An 18,845-nucleotide genomic window follows, 5' to 3' on the forward strand; every position below is an offset into this window, starting at 1 on the left:
TAAGTTCTTTTTAAAGGTCGTGCAGTCCTGCTTAGAAGTACTGCACCTTATTGCCAAAGTCTGCACACAGGGGCACTGCACATTTCTGTTTAAGGTTGTGCAGTCTGGTTTAGAATTACTGTGCTTCACTGTTAAGACATGCATAGAAGCACTGTACATTCCTGATAAAGACTGCGCATTCTATACAGACGTGCCATGACTCCTCTGACTCATCTTTCAAAGACGTGCCATATTTTCTTGTCAAAAGGTTGTGCAATCGGTTCAGAAGTACCGCTCTTTGCTGTCACATGCTGAGAACCACTGTACCTTCTAACAAGTATTTTAAAAATATGAAGAATAGGTGGGCTTTTTGACATGCACATATCATGACTAATAGGGCAACAGCTGTGCACACTTACACAATGATCTAAAATTAACAAGCAGCACTGAATGTGATCGCGAAAGCGATCGCTATTGTAAAAAAAACACGCCTGCGAATGGTGCGCGCGCATGTGCCACTGCGAGCCAAATGTTTTCAATTATCGCGCCCGTGTCTGGACATGATAATTGAAAACATATGGGCTTTGGTGCGCGTAACAGACATCAATAGGCCATGGGCGGAGCAATGCGCCCGCCTTTGGCCTATTGCGTGCTCTGTTTAAAAAAAAGCACACAAACAAAGCCTAATAGCGGAACCCAAAAGGAAAAGCACAAGCGTGTGCGATTCCAGGGTCATTTTTCAAACCCCGGACAAAGGGGCTCTCGCTAGCGCGAGCATTGCGGCACACTGCATCACAGGGCACGAGCCCTTAAAAGAGAGAAGATAAGATGAAGGAAAAAAGAGAAAGTATAGAATGGTAAATGAGACAGATGGAACAGTTGTAGAAAGGGGAAAAGAGGACTGAGAGTTACGTTAAAGAGAGAAAAAAGAGTATACAGAACCAAAAATATGTGAAATAACGAGAGTGGCAGACAAAAAAAGCGAGTGTGTGAATCTGTGAGTCTTTACATTTAGACCTAATCTTGGTCTATGTTGCAGTGCCCGAGTCCGAATCAGGACCCACCTGAATGTGATTTAACCTGTATTTCCTATTCCCCAGCATTCCGGGTTTGTTTGTCTGGAAAACTACCACCAGGGCTTTAAGTGGGCCGTGTCTCAAGGGGTCTGAGCACCAGCAGTTTTTTCAGGGGGCCTCGAAACGGGTCTCTATCGGGCTCTTTTTTGAGCCCTGACACAGGCAGCCCGTTTTTTTCCAGCACTGCAATGACAGCTGTTTGCTGTCACTGCAGTCCGGAAAAAGTGCCATGGCTCAAAACAAAGCCTGATAGAGACCTGTTTCGAGACAGCACCAGGCACATGGATGTGCGCTGCTCACACTGCTCACTTCTCAGTAGTAGAGAAGTTACAGTATGACGTCATGCCAGGGGAGCGTTGTGGGGGAAGGGAAATCCTTTTAGAGTCATTTTCTTTCTGGATTTCCCTTCTCTTTCTGAAACTCAGGAGCAGCAACATTGTGGTAGGATCACCAAGGTTTTAATTGGAAGCTTTGTCAATATTATATACAAGTTATAGTTGCAGCTTATTTATCTTCTGCAAGTAATAACCATTGACAAAGCCAATATTACTTACTTATTGTAAGTATGATGTTACTTGTATCAAATATCTGGATGCAATGACGGAAACAGCAAAATACAAGTCGGGCGCCACACTATGCTAAGCACAGATTTTTTGCGTAAGTGATTTAAAGCCACGCCCCTAATTACACTGGCCACACCCCTTTGAGAGACCCCCCAGTTTTAATCTCACTTAAAGCCCTGACTACAACAGGAACAGGTTTTTGAGGAATACTACTGGAAAAGTCATGTGACATGTCCTGCAGGATCTTATTTCTACTGTGCGAAGTTCTCCATAAGAAAGAAGTCAGAATAGGGGCTATGAAGCTATTGTGCAAATGCACGTTTTTTTTCTCCTTTTTTCCCCGTTTGAGAAACTCTTTCCTCTACACCTGACAAATATGGGGTTGTTCCACTCCCCTTCCCATGCTGGAAAGGGAGTTTCTCTAGTCCTCGGCAGAAGAAAATCTCAGATTATTTCGAGGGTGGATAGGAGTTGGATTAAAGTTTGTAAATACCCAAAAATGTCCAAATTTGTGGGCATTACCAATTCCAAAACAAAACCAGCCTTGGAATACCCATTCCAACTCCTTGAGTTGGAACTATTAGTCTGCATGCCTCCACACTTGTTTTGGACAAATCCACAGCATAAATGCATTTATGCCTTCTAAGAATCAAATGTCTTTGATAGAGAGTCCCAATTACTTCGTGAATCTATCAACTATCCGCCAGTGTTGCAAGCGGTGTCTACTTAATTGCCTAATTTCTTGCACAATTTTTCTGAATATGGACCCTTGCCAGGGTTAGAGCCAACAGCTCTTCATTTAGATTAAAGAAGCCTCAGGTGCATGGGTAACATGTGCTTTCACTTCACTGGACTCCCGTCGGCATCTTGAGTTTGACGGTGCATACTTGGGGCCCATGATATGCCCGCCCAGGCTCTGTTGGATACCTCAGGGGAAAGACTCTACCCACGTGGTCTTGAGTCGCTCACTGTGGTTGTAAGAAGCTACCTTGAGGGTTGAGGCTGGGAGATGAACCCTACCGATCCCCTGGAAGCCATTTCTTGATTGGGACACTTCAATCCACTAGACTCATCCCCTGGGATGAAGTTTAATTCTGCACAATACTATATGGGCTAAATACTAGTGGCGCTAGCAATGCACCTCAGAGCAAACACAGTGTCGTTTTAGGAGAAAAAATCACAAAAAATCACATCATCAATTGCTTTTCCAAACTCAGCCATACAAAGAAGTATGAAATTATTCACCCTGAAAATAATATATGTCAAGGTTCAGCTGCCTCATTCCTGACCACAGGAAGCAGATACGTCTAGACAGGGCTGACACTGGCACTGGCTAATCAGCCATCGGTAGTTCCTACCTAATGAAGAGATAAACAATATGTTTAGATGCCTAAGTCCTACAGTTGTACCTACGTGTAAACATGGAATTGGAACACAAACTCCCTAAATTGATTAGTTGTAACCTTCAACCTGAAACCTGAAGTGTGGAAAATGTAATGTAAAAAGCTAAAAGACATATTCATTGTAATGGTTCTTATATAAACCATTCTGCTATCCATGCAGGACTTTTCAGCGCAGGTCCTGAAATAACCACCTACCTCATGAGCATGGCCGCCTGCAGGTCAAGTGTCCTCAACACACATCATTAGCAAAAGTAGGAAATGCTTTCATCACGTGTGATGAAAATGAGGGTAAGCTTCATCCATACATACCACAGGCAGCAAGAGGAGAAACATATTACACGCACTACCTTAGCGGCAATACAACGCTTTATCCACAGATATTATGCACAAGAGTAGACTGTACTTCTCCCACGATTGTCATGATCAGCATGACACCCAAAGCGTGAACAACAGCTTTGCCCATCGACAGCTCGAGTACCCGACATGCTTGTCAGAGACGTTTTAAGGCATGGGAAATGTGGGCTTTGGCCCAGGGCCCCAGACTTTCAGGGGGCCAGCTCTGGTCTTCGGAGTTTTGCCCTGATGACCGTGAATGATTTTTTTTTTTTAATCATTTTTCCTTTAATTTCATGTATAATGTGGGTGATATTTGAGATTCTATTACAGACATTTTGCAGGGAAATGTGTTTATGTTTCATGTAACATTTATAAACAAACGTTTCTTTTAGTTCAAAACAGAACCTCACATATGTGAAAGGGGAGGATGTCACAGAGATTATTTGCAGTAAGGTTAGTGAGCTGCTGCTGTGGTACAATATTGAAAACACACGTCACTATCCATGAACATTGGATCTAAATACATTTAGCAGTTGGTCTGTGCACAGTCAGTGACTTGGCCAAAGAAGACATAAAAAAGCTGAAATTGGATCATATATTGGATCATATATTCAAAGCTGTTGTGAAGGGGCCCTCAAAACACGTTTGCCCCAGGGCCCCCCAAATACTTAAAATATCCCTGATGCCTGTGACATTTAAAGTTATCATGAGCAACAACACGACAAGTTGGCTGTACACAAATGACTAGAAAAGGCCAAACTTCTTTCATACAACATCAACAGCTGCGGAAACAGCCTTCCTCCAAACACATCAGGGGTCACCTTGAGGAAAGAAGCGTCCTTCAAAGTAGTGCCGTTAGCAACAAGCACCAAACATGCAAGCTTCCGCCTCAAAGCATCGTCCTCCTGGGAATTGACGGAATTATCAAACACACACGGCGTATATCACCAAGAAACATGCTGGGGGGAGGATTAGGTAGAAAGGTTGGTATATTTGAGGTTTACATGAACCTGAGGAAAGCTTGTGAAAGTCGTTAAGTGTTCACCTTGCCTCTGTACAGCCGACCAGCGCTGCTAATAACAGCTGCAAAGAGCCCTACTCAGTAACGTCGCCCCCCGGGCTTGCAGGCCGAGAGGAATGCTTTGTTCGGCCGGTGGGATTGCCCCTTGTGAGGGCAGCGGCGTGAATGCTCCGCACCTGTTGTTGGCGGCAAGCCTCGCTTTTGTGCGCGGGATAATGGCCGCCATCCCGATGTGTCACGGAGATTTACGAAGAGTCCGCCTGCTTCACGGCGAGGGAGCGGGAACACTAGCAGGGATGAAGGGATGATTACTTGGTTCTCACCAAACGAGGTCCTGAAAAGCTTTATTTTTGCCCCCGAGGCAGGGGGAGGAAATCGCACGTCACCCAAATTGCTAGCTTTCCTGCTCTCAAATGAAGGCCTTACAGTCCCAGAACCTTCAGCAGCGCTCTTTCTCAGCTGGCTTCCAAACTGCTACCTTCCAAAAGAAAACGTTTCTCTGTGCGGCTTTAAAATGGCAATCTATAGTCCAGGAATAGCTGTACGGGTGGGAGAATGGGCACACAGAATTTCACCTTGCCAAACCCATTAATCTGTACAGCTACCTTTCACCGTAAAGCATCTATTGTGCGTATAACTTTTAAGATGATTTTTACATATACGGATATCTATACACACATACACATAGTCACATTTAAACAAAAAACCCTCATACATATAAACATGCACGAACATTTAGCTGTATGGTTGAGTTTTGTAGGTGAACCCCATCAGTTTTATCTTTGACCAGTGCTTGAAATGGAAGAACAGAAGTGCAGGTACTCTGTACCAGAGTACCTGCTTGTTTCTGAGAAGTGCCGGTACTCTCCAATTAAAAGTATTACGTTTTTTTCTTGAGAAGTGCCGGTACTCTCCCTCCTAAAATAAAAAAGTGCTGGTACTTAGTACCAGACAGTACTGGCCCATTTAAAGCAGTCTCTGACCTATGTGTGCCCCCACTAAAATTCACTTCGAGTGACACTGCTGAGTCACTCACTTCTCCGCAGTGAGCTCCAGGTCACCTTGAAGAATATATACTACAATATAAAGGCCTTATATCTTCATGGGGCTTACATATTTGTGATTTATTTATGCTATGCTGTTAAGATACATTCTTTTGGAGGGACAGATACTTACAGATACCTTTTGCTGGAAATAGGCTGAAATAGCATCTTTTGTTGATGAGCACACAACAAAGATTTGATGTACTTCTACTGCACAATCTATGTATTTTACTCTTAATGCCTGATTCATCACAGTATACTCCGCAGTTGGTGCGGAGAACTCAGCACACAAAAATATAGGACAAGCATGGCATTTATGTGCTGAGTCTGCACCATGAGTGCGGAGTCTTTGCAGACATAAAATTACTATCAGTAAAATTAAACTTGTAGTTTGTGGGTACCAAACAAAAAAAGAAAAATCACCCAGAAGTGTAAGCTTACCTTTGTGAAGCAGGCCCTACTTTATCAAATAGCACAGTTTGTATAAGGTGTTATCCACTCCCTGGGTACCCTTCATGGATATGGTACTCTTCTTCATGAGGTGACTAGGTAAACATGAAGTCCCTGACGCATTACGTCACAACTGCTACCAGGCTGCAGTAACCAGAGCTAAACCGACCCCAACCTTCCCCACTTTCCCCTGTGTGGTCATTGTTACTGAAGACTAGCAGTATGATACTGCCCTGTGACATGTTCACCACAAATTAGTCTAGAAGGCGGTCGGTTACCATGTATTGAAGCTGATTTGCCGGCTGCATATGAGAAAGGGCTGAATCCCTCTCCCTCTGTATTGCACTATGAAACTTGTGATCAACATGCCTGTAGCAGAATGTAGACCCACCAGTGAATTTCACTTTTTGTTACTCAGAAGGTAGGAACTGTGAGAAGTTGGCCTGGCATATGCTGTCCACTATTCTAGTGGGCACCTTGCACCAGTCCAAACGACCTTTATTGATGGTAGGTTTAAGACAACCTTTATAGAAAAGCTATCCTAGTGGTAGCTGTGGAGAGCAGCCTTCAGGCTAAGTCTTGAAGGAATGTGAAGCAGCTTGTTTTACCAGTCTATATTCTCATGAATGATCAAATGAAAGGAAAACCACACCAGGTATATACAAAAATAGATGTATTTATTCTAAACAAAATCCTCTAGTCTTTTTATGAGACTATAGGCAAAAGTACAATACAGGAGCTTAATTAGCACACAGTAAATTAGCACAGTATATGTTTTGTCCTAGGGGCCTCACAAACCATATACTAAGAAAGTGGTATAAGAACCACAAGTGACAAAGAAACAAGGCCTAGGGCCTGTAAAACTGCTGGGGGAACCAGGAACCACCCAAGGTAGGGACACAGGAGACCCACGGGGGACGCGTGCAGCATCTAAACCCAGCCACGAATCACCATTGACTTCTATGGAGAATATAGATTTTTAAGGATTAAGGTCACTTAGGAGTGGACTAGGAACAAACCCCTTCAGTACTGGACACTTCGAGAGACAATACCCACAGGAGCACTGAAGTACTCGTGTTACCTCACCCAGGGAAGCCGGGTGCATAGGTGTCTTTTCATGTCGGGTTTCGTTGTCGATTCCGATGGAGAGCTGCAAATAAGTGCTGCAGACGACCATAGGAAAAGTGTCCGGATAGATCCAAGGGTGGATCGGAGTTCTGAAGAACCTAAAAGCAGAGCGGACAGAGTCTGGGTCACTAGCCAGTGACCAGGAAGGCGGCAAAAAGATGCCAGCCGATGTAGGGTAATTTCAGGTGATGTAGGTGAAGCTTGACTCTTCAGCCACGAGGTCCAGGAGGCGTCAACGACAACCAGGAGCTGGATTGGAGCTGTCCCATGTCGGATGTCGAGTGCTGCAGTGTCGGTATCTGGATTGGACCAAACAAGCCTTGGCAACAGCAACCCACACAAGATGCAAAGATTGGCTTCGGAGCAGACCAGCAAGGTCTGAAGGACTCACCCTTTGAAAGAGAGTCAGGGCACTTCTTGAGCAACCAGGAAAGCCCAAGAAACAAAAGAGATTTCTTCGTGGGGATCCACCAGTCAATTGACCAGGGATCGCAAAGGGGCCTCGAGCAGAAATGCAGGAAACGGGCCCATGGAACATTCATGGAGTGTATGCCCACAAGCTTCAGTGCAAAAGGTGCTCAAGGCTTGGACTACAAGTAGCCCAATGCACAACTTTGGGAAAGCTCGGGAAGTCAATGCACTAGCAAATGTGCTGGATGTCCAGGAGTTCCGGTCCCACGTCTCTTGTGATGACTACAGGTCTCAGCTTTGCTGGGGACTCGTGTCAGCCCCAGAGATGTCTAGAAGTCGGTGTCCTGTGTTGCAGATTCTTCGGGATCCTGTGGGAGCCTCGAAAATGCAGACTGAAAAGATGCTTCTTTGGTGCCTGTTTGAACAGGGGAGTCACTTCTTGACCCCAAGGGAAATGTCTTCAGTCTTCCAGTTGAAATAGAATCTCGAAGGTCCCAGATATATGTTGCAGAGTTTCGTCCAGGGTAATCTAAAGTCCTAGGGACTGGGTTCCTAAACTTATACTAAGTTTAGGGGTTGGACTAACTCTAAGTTCCCACTAATGGGAGGACCTGGAGGAGGGGGGTGGTTACACCCCTTCCCCTTTGTCCTGTTTCACACCAGAGCTGGCGCTGAGTGCCCCAGAAACAGGTTTGAACTGGGAAATGCACAGGGAAACCTTGTGTGCCCCAGGCACTGTCTGAAAAGCATTCACTGAATGCACCCACCCTGCTCCGATACACTAAAGCTTGTCAGGGGAGGTGGTCACACCTCCCTGGACAGGAAACCTATTGTACAGGCCTCCCCTGCCAGAGTTGCATCCAGCAGCAGGAGGTCAGACTTGTGTCTGTGTCAGCAGCATCCATTTTGTAATGCTCGGGCTCTTTTTAACTTTTACCGGTTAGATCAGTGAGTACATGTCTTCTCCCTCTAGAAGGGTGGGATGCTACTCCCGCTACCAGAAGAGGTGGGGGGATAGTATTCCAAAGTGTTGCAAAGTGTTTGACACCAAACACTACATGTTTTGATGCAGCCATTCAAAAGTTGGCATTAACCACGAGGTTATAATGCACTTAAGAGTATATGGTATGGCTGTATCATAGAACAGCAATAAGGAAGAGATTCCAAAAGCTGCAGAGGGGCTCAGCTCATGCTTGACCACCCTCTCACACAAAAACCAAGCACTCTGCCTTCAGGATTGTCAAGGTCTGTCAGAGGAGTGACTTATAGGTTGATATGTGTCTATATGTATAGGTAGATATAGGTATACTATATCTAAGTAAGGGATACAAGTACCACCGTACCCACGCTGCAGTAGCAGACCTTTGGTGCCATTTTGGAAGGCTTCCCAGGGATGGCATAATACATGCTTCAGCCCCTGGTAGGCCTCTGTGGTACCTATCCCCTTGGTACCTAAGGTACCATAGTCTAGGGACTCACAAGGGTGACCCAGTAACCAATCTGTAGTGTACCTAATGTACATGCAATCAATTTAGAGAGGAAGCAGCTAAGCTGGGGTCCTGGTTAGCAGGGCCCCAGCCAGACTAAAGTCGATAAATCAGTGAAACACAGCAAAACATGGGGGTAACCATAGTAAGCAGATCCTACTCTCTTACATGAACCTCTGGGACTGCTGCCTCTATCTGATGCTTACAGTAGTCCTTCTGAGCACTTGCCATCCAGTTGGGATTATCTGACATACTTTTACAAGTAGGGGAGCATCCCAACAGATGCTCAAGACAAAGCCACTAAACACATCTTTAAAAAAGGGCCTGAAAGAGAATGTAAATGCACAGTATGGAATGCAAACATCTGGGCTAACAGGTTGAAAATGATCATCCTGAAGTTATTATTTCATTTCATGGGGAAAAAGAAATTAAATATGTTCGTAAATGTGGGTGTTATATGGTTTCTCAAAATCCCAATATATGATAAAGCATAGGCTTAAGAACTCCTACCAACAGCATAGAACTTACCTTTTTTTATGACATAACTAGAAAACATGTTGTCACCAGGTGCTTCTAAACAGTAAGGAAATACCGTTCAGAACAAACAAAGAGAATACAAATGGGCTGATATTACTGTATAACCCTGAATATGAGATGCACAGTACTGATGGGGTGCAAAATCTACATGTACAATTTGCAGTACCAGGTGGTATTACCATGCCAGTAGCAATTACGAGTTATACCCAATAGAAAAAGTAATCCTGTGCACCTGGATTTACAGGGTGTAAAAACATATGGAATTCCAATTCTGTGGGGTTTAACACACACATTTACCATTTGCTCTCTGCAGGAGGTTAAAGTATGGTGCAGGCTTTATGTGGGGTGGAAATGGGGGAGGGTGGTGAGGAAAGTAGAAGAGGGAATGTGGAGCTAAGTTCTGTAATGGGGAAGCAGTGAAAACACCCTCTGCCAGAAAAAAAATGGAGGACGAGGCTTGGCTGCTGCTGCAGCCAAAGACTCATACAGCCTTACCAGGCCAAATTACCACCCAGTAAATTCAGTTCCAGTGTTCCAACACCCAGTAATACCAGGTGCAGGAACACTGAACCACACGATCAGGTGGGGCACAAATCCATGTAGTAATTCCACTCTGCCAGACTCATGGTCAGGGCCAAAGTGGTTTTGCACATTACTGAACAATCTGATAAATGTCCGTCAGCATTTCAGTAGTTAAGCAGCTTCCTATGCAGTGCTGCTAATATCTAACATATTCAAGCATTTTAATTAACTAAGCCTCATGTATCATATCAACTCAATTTTTAACATAAATAATTCAATTTTGAATGCACATCGATACTATATTATTAATGCAATGCCTAAGCCCCTACATCACTTAATTGCAGAGCATAGAAAAAGACGCATGCAGACAATATTTTAACTCACCTATTTCTTCTCCAAGTGAAGAATTAAGGATGGCGCCTGCCGACATAACCACAGCACAACTGCCGAAGCCATTTGGGTACAGTTTATTTAACGGAATGTGTGGCACATGTTTCTCCCAACCCAGAGTCGAAAAGGGGGCCTCCTTCCCATCCAGAGTCTTTACGTGGACTTTCTCCTTGAAGTCACAAAGTAGTTGCTTTGCAGAGAGTTTTCTCATATTTTGTTTGCCTCTGAAACGAACCCCATGCTTGTTGGTGCTCAGATAATCTTTCATCGCTTTCTGCAGGCGAGGATTCAACATCTTGGAAGACACATTCCCTTTCCAGAGCTTCTGCAGAAAAGACTTGGACATGGAGGAGTAAAAACCCTCCCAATCCTCTGACTCGTCCAACGACAAGTCTCGCTTGCGTTGGGTCTGTCTTTTCCTCATCTTTCTCGTTCGCGACTTTGCCCCATGGACCATGTTCAGCCCGTGGTTACCCCCATTGGAAGAAATTCCCCTTTCATCATCATGATATTTGACATGTTTCTGTGGCTGTCCAGCAGCATACAAGTAGTCTCTGTCATGATGAAAGAAAGATCTTTTCGATTTTCTTCCCAATTTTGGGATGAACAGCTCATCTTCATTTTCAAAAGTGTCCTCAACCTCAGTCCATTTCTTTGGGGCCCCAAAATCCGAATTTAAGGAATCCAAAAGATCCCCATGTGGAAACACCTCATTTTCGCTTTCAGAGAATGATGGCTCGTGCATGGCCCCCATTATGACTCGTTGCTTTCCCTGCAAGGGTAGTAGCCTCTTGGTCTCTACGTAGGAGAAGGAGCTGGGAATAGGTTCAACCGTGTTGTTGTCGGTAAAGTAGACGAAGATCACAAGGAAGAGGAGCCCCCACGCCAAGATCCCGCACAGCATGAGTTGTTTCCATTGCTTCAGGTTTGGTTTCATGGCGGTGGCGTCGTAGTCCTCCGAGGCTTCCAGTGCTGTATCAGTGTGGTGGAGTGTTACCTGAAAGAGAAACCAGTTGGTTAGAACAGGCAATATCCAATATTTCAGGAAATAAAATATACAGTTTTGATTACATAAATCTGTAATTATCACTAAAGGACCACACAAACAAATGGGATTCAATGAACAAAAATGTTGCATTCTTGCATCAAAGCATTTTTACGAATTTTTGCAATTCACAAAATGTTCCTGCAGTGAGCTTCAGAGTTGTGTCAGTCACAGGTTTCAAGGCAAAATTTATGAACACTTTCGGGAATTGCTTTTTTTTGCCTGTGTTGTTTTTTTCGGCTAAAGTAATTTTACATACTGTACAATCATGCATTGTTAGTCCAGCTTTCGGGTTTTTTCCTCCACTTATTTTCCCCACTGGGAAATCCCTTCTCCTTCCCCTCACCCCAAATTTGCGGGTGCTCCCTTACATCTGCCACCCCGGAAATGTACTTATTTATGCTCTTGTAGAGAGGAAAAACATTTTCAAGACGAGAAGGAGTAAGACAAAAGCTTAAAAATACCCACAAACTCGTGAGTTGAGGGCATTCCCAGACTTTTCACGGAATGCCCTCACTTGAACGTCTACTCCTAACCACTGAGTAGGATTTACTGCAGCGCAATATGAAACATTAGGGGGTAATACTTTGTAAGAGTGAAAGGGATTTAGCAGTGAAATTTGAACTCATACATCCAGTCATTTGCATTTGTAAATCACATTTACAAGCCCATACAGCTTTGTTATGTAAAGTTTTCATTGAGAGCCTCTATCGTTTATTTCAGTTCCTGCAAGTCATAACTACTTGCTATGACATCCCAACAGTTGACAACAAAACTGGTTATCAACTGTTGTGATGTGATAAAGGCCTTCCAGGGCTATCTGACATCCTGCCAGTGCAGCTCTGCTTGTATGATTTGGGTAAAAGCAGAAAGCACAGCTGCAGGAGGGGGAAGGAAGACAGGGAAGATAGTAGGTTTTGGTTAAGGGTAGCAGGTAAGATATTTATTTTTCTCATTTGCATCAGTGAGGAGAACCATGTTATGTATAGCTCTCCCATTATCCTCTGCCCCTGCACAGTAATTGAAGGCAGGGGCAGATGATTTGGGGGCCATCCATAACATAAAAGTATAGATGGGTAAAAAGTGAATTACTGGAATCTTTTTCACGTTACAGTTCTGAGTGACATCACAGACAACTCGAGCTTTGCACTCGTTGTCTGTGTCACTACTTAACCCCTTCCATGCTGGTGACGAACCCCAGCCGTCATGCACTACGGTGCTCGTGTGCTGATGACGGCTGGGGTTCGTCATGGCCCGCCCCTGTTCGTTTGTTTACCGCACGGGGGCGGAAACGGGCCAGCAGGAAAGGGGTTAAAACCCCTTGATGAAAAAGATCCCCAACGTTCACGGTTACGCATCTATACTTCTGTATGTCGTCAACACCCATGGGATCTAAAACATTTCTATAAGAGATGAAGAGCAAAGCAGTACCCTCTTTAACATGCAGCAAACAGATGCACCAGGCCTGCATCTCTAATTTATGGTAAGCATGAATTGTTGTGAAATGTTGAAAAAGGGCTTTCAGTTTTGTAGGTAATGTGTCATACAAGAAGGTCCAATAGACAAATCTTAATTCTCGTGGTGTCTACTTCTGGATAACGATTGTAGTCCTCCTTCCCGCTCACAGTTTGATAGTAGGAGAGATCACCCAGAAGGTTAGCGTGCAGAAAAGCACCTAGAATGGACTGTTGCCAAGGCTTACACAGGTTTGATGACTCACAAATGCCAAAGCCCTGTTAGGAATGGCCAGCTCAGTGTGCGGCCAGCTGCAGACTTAATACCCATAAACCAGAAATCAACACTGCCTGAGACCAACAGATGTGGCCAGTGACAGCAGCCAGCGCTATGTGGAGGATGCAGAAAGTAACACCGAGAGGAATTCACCATTACAGAAGATACTGTCACAGAAGAGACATTTACATTTGAATGTTTTCACGAAAATACAACATTTAAATTGGTGCATACGTTAGCCTGAACTTATATATAATGTACCGTTGCTGTGTGGAAAAGCAACGATTTGTTTTTCCTGATGAACTAGCAAACTAAGTTTATACGCAAATATAAATCTATTGATATTGCTAAAGAACGAATCTAACAAGTCAGTAATCAAGTGTTCTACACTGCAGGCCCGAGGAAAAGTGGGCACAGAAACCATGGTCATGGAAAAAGGAACTAATTGACAAAATCCAAAATAATATGAAAATTACTGTATCAAATACACAAAGTCCTTAACAACACTACTTTTCCCCCTGGCTTTGTGAAAATCAAGTCTTCTCTAATATGGTCCCTTATGGTGTCCTGAACTTTGTAGCTGGTCTAACGACTAAGACTGACATGCCTTTTTCACCTTTGGCCCTCAGGACTCTGGTCTTTAAGGATTTGGTATTTGTTAGTGACATTGGCATAGATGCATCAAGCTAAAAACCGGTCGCAAACGGGCAGATTCTCAAAATCTGCCCCTTTGCGACCGGTATTTTTGCATTTGGGATGCATCATCCCAAATGCAAAAATCGCAATTTAGGAAATCGCAAAATAGCGATTACTTAAATTGCGATTGCATTTAAGGAATCTCAAATTGAGATTCCTTAAATGCAATGCATTAAAGTAAAAAAAAATAGCGATTTCGCTAATAGGGGGAGCAAATTACCATGAAGTTGGACTTCATGGTAATTTGCAAAAACTTTGAGAAATGCACTAAAGTGCATTTTTCAAAGTTCCATTTTACACACAAGCATGCCCTTAGGGCATGTGTGTGTGCAAGGTGTACCCATATGCAGATTTCAGGAGTGCCACAGGGTGTCCTTTTAACACCCTGGCACCCTTGAAATTGCAATCTCAATTAGGCCCATAGGAATGAATAGGGAGGTATTCCTTAATTGCGAGTCGCAATTTGCGAGTCGCAATTAAGGAATTTTAAGAAAGCGCTATTTTTTTAGCGAGTTCTTCTTGCATAGCCTTTTGCTATTCGTTATTAGCGAATCCTTATTTTTCGCTAATAAAGAATCGCAAAATGGATGTTTGATGAATCTATGGGATAGTCAATGGCATTGTGTCCTAGGTGCAATCACGTCTTCCATGTTGATCTATTGAGTCCTTCATCACTAGACCTGCAACACAATATCCTTCAACCCCACTATTTTTAAGTCGCCCATCAAGTCCGCTTTAGCAGCTTGGCAAGAGGCCATGCTGTCACATGCCACCTACATACTCAGCACACGACAATCATTGAATTGAGTAATGTAGCCAAACATGAGTGACTCATACTATACAGATCTATTTTCATTAGCAATTCTATTTTCATTAGCGTTTGCAACTAATTCCACTCATTAGAGAGCTTGCAGTACATCAAACCATCCCCCTGTGACCCATAGGTATTGATGGAGCAAGGATTCGCATACGAAGCGACTTGCTCGTACTCATGAACTCGAATAACAAATAACAAAATAACCAACCTGTTTGTCTTACTAAATTCATACATCTTACACTTACATGGGGAATCCGAGAGAAGCTTGCTTATGTGTTTTCTAATCCTAATATGCTTGCATCTAATATGGCTGCTGCTACGCAGGAATTTGTACTGTGCATGCGTCTGTCATACCCACGTGACATGACGTACTCGCACCTTTGGAGGGAACCCTTTCGCATCTACGCACTAGTGCTAAAATGGCTGTTCTGTGTTCTCACATGCGAGAGGCTTGCATTGCTGCTTTTGCTAAGCTGTTCGTTCTGCTTAATCCTAATGCAATAGTTCATTATAAAGTAATGGGTATAGTGTAGTAATTCATGGTATACAGTATAATCATTTATGTTGTACTCTAAAACTGTTTCTCTTTCATTTCATGTTACACTGTGAAAATTGGCCTGTGGTGTAATGCTGTACTCCATCTTTGTTGAAACTGCGACTGCACGAGAATCGCAAGTCTCCGGACCAGGTACCCTAGGACTATTGCCAAGGAGCTGACTGACTAGAAGATTCTCCTGGGAAGCTGCCCTCATGAACCCCGGACAAAATACATTGTATTCGTAAATAGAACATCCATTGTTTGAAGGACTGAAGATGCCATGAGAACCTGAAATTTAAGGGACGTAGACGGAATTTGAATAAAGAGACAGAGAAAGTCCAAAATTTAGGTGGTGTGATGACCTGTCCTCCTCCTTTGTCCAATCAAAATTGGGGATCCTTACACTTCCAACATTGGGGGGTGGTACACTGACCTGAAAAACAGTATAACTAGCGTAGGTTTAGCTAGAGAGATTGTCCGACTTGTCTGAATAGCTGTCCTGTCACTGACCCAACGCACTCATTAGGTGACTGAAAGCAGAGAGCTGCGGAGCACTCTGTCGGGAGGTTCGAAAACCCAATCAGGGTTTTTGGGAAGTGAAAGTCCTGGCGAAGCACTTAGTTGGTGAAAGTTATAACCAAATCGGGGTTTTGGCAGATTCCTTGCAGAGAGGGAGTAGCGCAGGTGTTGCAACCAAAACTGCGGGTGCTGGTCTTAACCTTTGGTGGGCCGGTCCTGATCCAAATTCTGGGGTTATCCTGTCCTGATTGTCCATGAGCTGCACCTGCTTGCCTACTGGCACTGAAGTCTTTGGGGTTTCTCCTGTCCTTTCCAACTGACCCGTGGCCAGGGTTGGTCTTCACACTATTCTAGGTAAATATAAATCTGTGAGGGTAATTGTCTTTCTAAATTGCGTCCTTTTCTTTATCCTCCCTGAAATTTGCAAGCTTTGATCGCATATGTTCCTTTTTCTTTCCCGTCCATTGGTAAATGAGAGTTTCATGTATTATGGTCTAGTAGCGTGTTCCACTTTAACCCACCTTTAGTAAAATGCTAAATGTTTCTATATTAGTATATGTTCTTTATCTCACCCTCCCTTTAAGGAGATAAGCTGAATCCATAGTGTGTTCCAATTTTTACCCTCCCTATAGTTATTGTGCTAAATCGGATTCTTGAATTGCATAATTGTGTTCTCTTTTCAAACTGCCAATGAATTACGAAAGTTTTGGGATTTAGTATTTACCTTTCTTTACCATCCTTTAATCAAGTTGCGAAAGTCTATTATCTAAATTTAGTATGTTCCTTGTTTCCACCTTCCCTTTATTTCAAATGTTCTAAATGGTTGGCATAATCTATCTTATTCATAGCTATACACTGTTTCTGATTTTGGTTATTGATAGTTCAATTGCATTTAACCTGTGGCTTATGACTTTTGATGATGATGATTAAATAAAAGTTTTGAACCTACCCTGAGTCTGTGGTTATTATATAAATACAAATGTTATGGTATTTTTGAGTGCCTTTCCTTTAACTCAACTCCCTGATTCATCGTGTTTAGGTATCTAGTGACAAAGATTGGTAAGTTACTGGTATAGGAATTAGAGATAAAATTACAATATACTGGTTGTAGAGCGTGAGTTACCTGAATAAATGTTAAAGTATTCGATTTGGAAATATGGGCCCAGGTAAGTATTGGTACAAATTCTAGTTGGGTGACCTACGCACTCTATACTAATAATTTAAAAAGACCACAGTTAAGCTGAGAAGGGCCACGAGGAAATGGTAGAAGTCCCAATCTGTGGCAGACAAAGAAACCAAGTCAACTAACAAGTAGCTAGAATATCAAGGGCTGTGAAACTCAATATTACTACGCTCATTTCCTTCACGCAGAAAACATTGATAAAGAGGTGTTCAATATCTTGGTCGAGATGGAATATGTCACAGCCATTGATGAGCATTCTAACACCACGCACTTGTATTCACCCAACTGTAAATGCACTTTCTGCAAATTTCAACCACTATAGTTGATAGTCAAGGTATTACATAAGGGTGCCCAAACACTGTTTTATATGCTCAACAGGACTTTTTAATCCTTAACCAAGGGAGGGGTAAAGGTAGCTAGAATGAGTTACACTGTGAGTAACAGGAGAAGATGGCAGACATGTCATGTTTGTAATGGAGGAAACCATCCGCCAACATTTAAATCAGGCCCTTAATATTGATCTGATTTTATATAATCATCCTTTCACATTCCCTCTTTTATATTTTTTTTGGCTCACCCTCCTTGTTTTTTGCTGTATGTTTCCCTTTCCCGCACTGCTTCTACTATTGCATCTCCTTCCTTTGCATGTCCATTTTAGCTCTGCCCCAGTGCTTTCGGAGTCTTACTACCGGAACATTTATGTGTTCTACTTTTTTAATATGTTTTTTAAAGTGTCTCTGGTTCATAAGTGACATTGCCATTCTATTAGTATTGAATCAGACCACTACCACTGTCACTTGCAATAATTTCATGCTACAGTTGCAATTGTAAGTTTTTGTGTCATTTCTTTGTTAAGGAAAGAAGGAAGACCGCTGTTTGAAAGAGCTCATACTGTTGAAGTAAACAGAAATAAGAACACCTACATTTGATTGGCAGATACTAACACACCATATTATCTCCTTATCATTTCCTTGACCCAGTCCTTAGATGATATGTGCACCACACTGTCTATCTAAAAGAACAAAGTTTGACTCCTGTAAAGAACACCCTGCACCCAGAAACCTCTAGTTTTGTATGACTTGTTTGGAAAGCTAGCACTCTGTGTTTCCTGTCTCTAGATGGGAGCTCCTGCTTACTTTGCATGATCTGTTTATGCTTTTGTCTGTTTTCTTTTTGTTGATGCTGTGGGTTGTGTTCATGCCTCGCTAGCAACCCGAGCCCATGCCAGGGTTGGCGCCTGTTTGAGCTTGAACTGTGTGCTCCTATGACTCTGCTCAACCTATTTGGAGCTGTGTCGTTCTTGTTCCAGAATTTGGTTTGCCCTTCTGTAGCTCCATGCTGAGTTTGGGTAGTGGCTGTTGTACTGGATGTTGTGTTGAACCTTCATAAATGTGCCTCAGGCATCCTCCATCTGATTGGCCACACAAACTGGTTCTTGCTTCTTGCTTTGACTCCATCCTTCTCCAACTACTGTTTGTCTTTCTATGAATTTGATGCTGTGAGTTGCCTTCGGGTACCCTTTATTTTTTTCAATTCTTTTTTATTGTGTCAACAGTCATAGATATTTCAACCTCTCTAGGGCTCTTCACATATAAATGTAAGACATTTGTACATCTAAGTTGTCAACATCTATTATATCGGGTACCCTTTATTTTAATCCTCCTGGGGTCTCCATCCTCTGTCTTTGTTGGGAGTCTTTCAACGGGATATGCAGCTCTGGCTGTGGGCTGCTCCATTTTGGGACATGTGCCCTTTGTGGGCTGCCCCCTTCAGTGTGCAAGGTTTGTAGGTAGTTGCAGCCTTCGTGCTGGTCCTTTTCTTCACACTCTGTGGTTTCGCTTAGTCTTTGCTGCAAGGGGTGGCAACCTCTGTTCCAGTATGTTGGTCCTCTTTCTGTGATCTCTAGTGCCTCCTTCGTGGTTTTGTGTTGTGACTGCCGGTTGGCTGTGCCCCTTCTTGTTGGCTTTGGC

At 43.3% G+C, this 18,845-nt stretch overlaps 1 protein-coding gene across 1 annotated transcript in view; it reads right to left on the reverse strand.

Moving 5' to 3' along the window:
- ST6GAL2 (ST6 beta-galactoside alpha-2,6-sialyltransferase 2) overlaps positions 1–18,845 on the reverse strand; it is a 224,891-nt gene that overhangs the window by 113,644 nt on the left and 92,402 nt on the right. The window contains exon 2 of the mRNA XM_086934666.1: positions 10,341–11,343. Coding sequence (XP_086790792.1) covers positions 10,341–11,283 — 943 coding nt within the window. The 5' untranslated portion in view covers positions 11,284–11,343. The remainder of the gene's footprint in view (positions 1–10,340; positions 11,344–18,845) is intronic.

This window comes from Lissotriton vulgaris, chromosome 8, assembly GCF_964263255.1.
Source record: "Lissotriton vulgaris chromosome 8, aLisVul1.2, whole genome shotgun sequence".
Lineage (NCBI taxonomy): Eukaryota > Metazoa > Chordata > Amphibia > Caudata > Salamandridae > Lissotriton > Lissotriton vulgaris.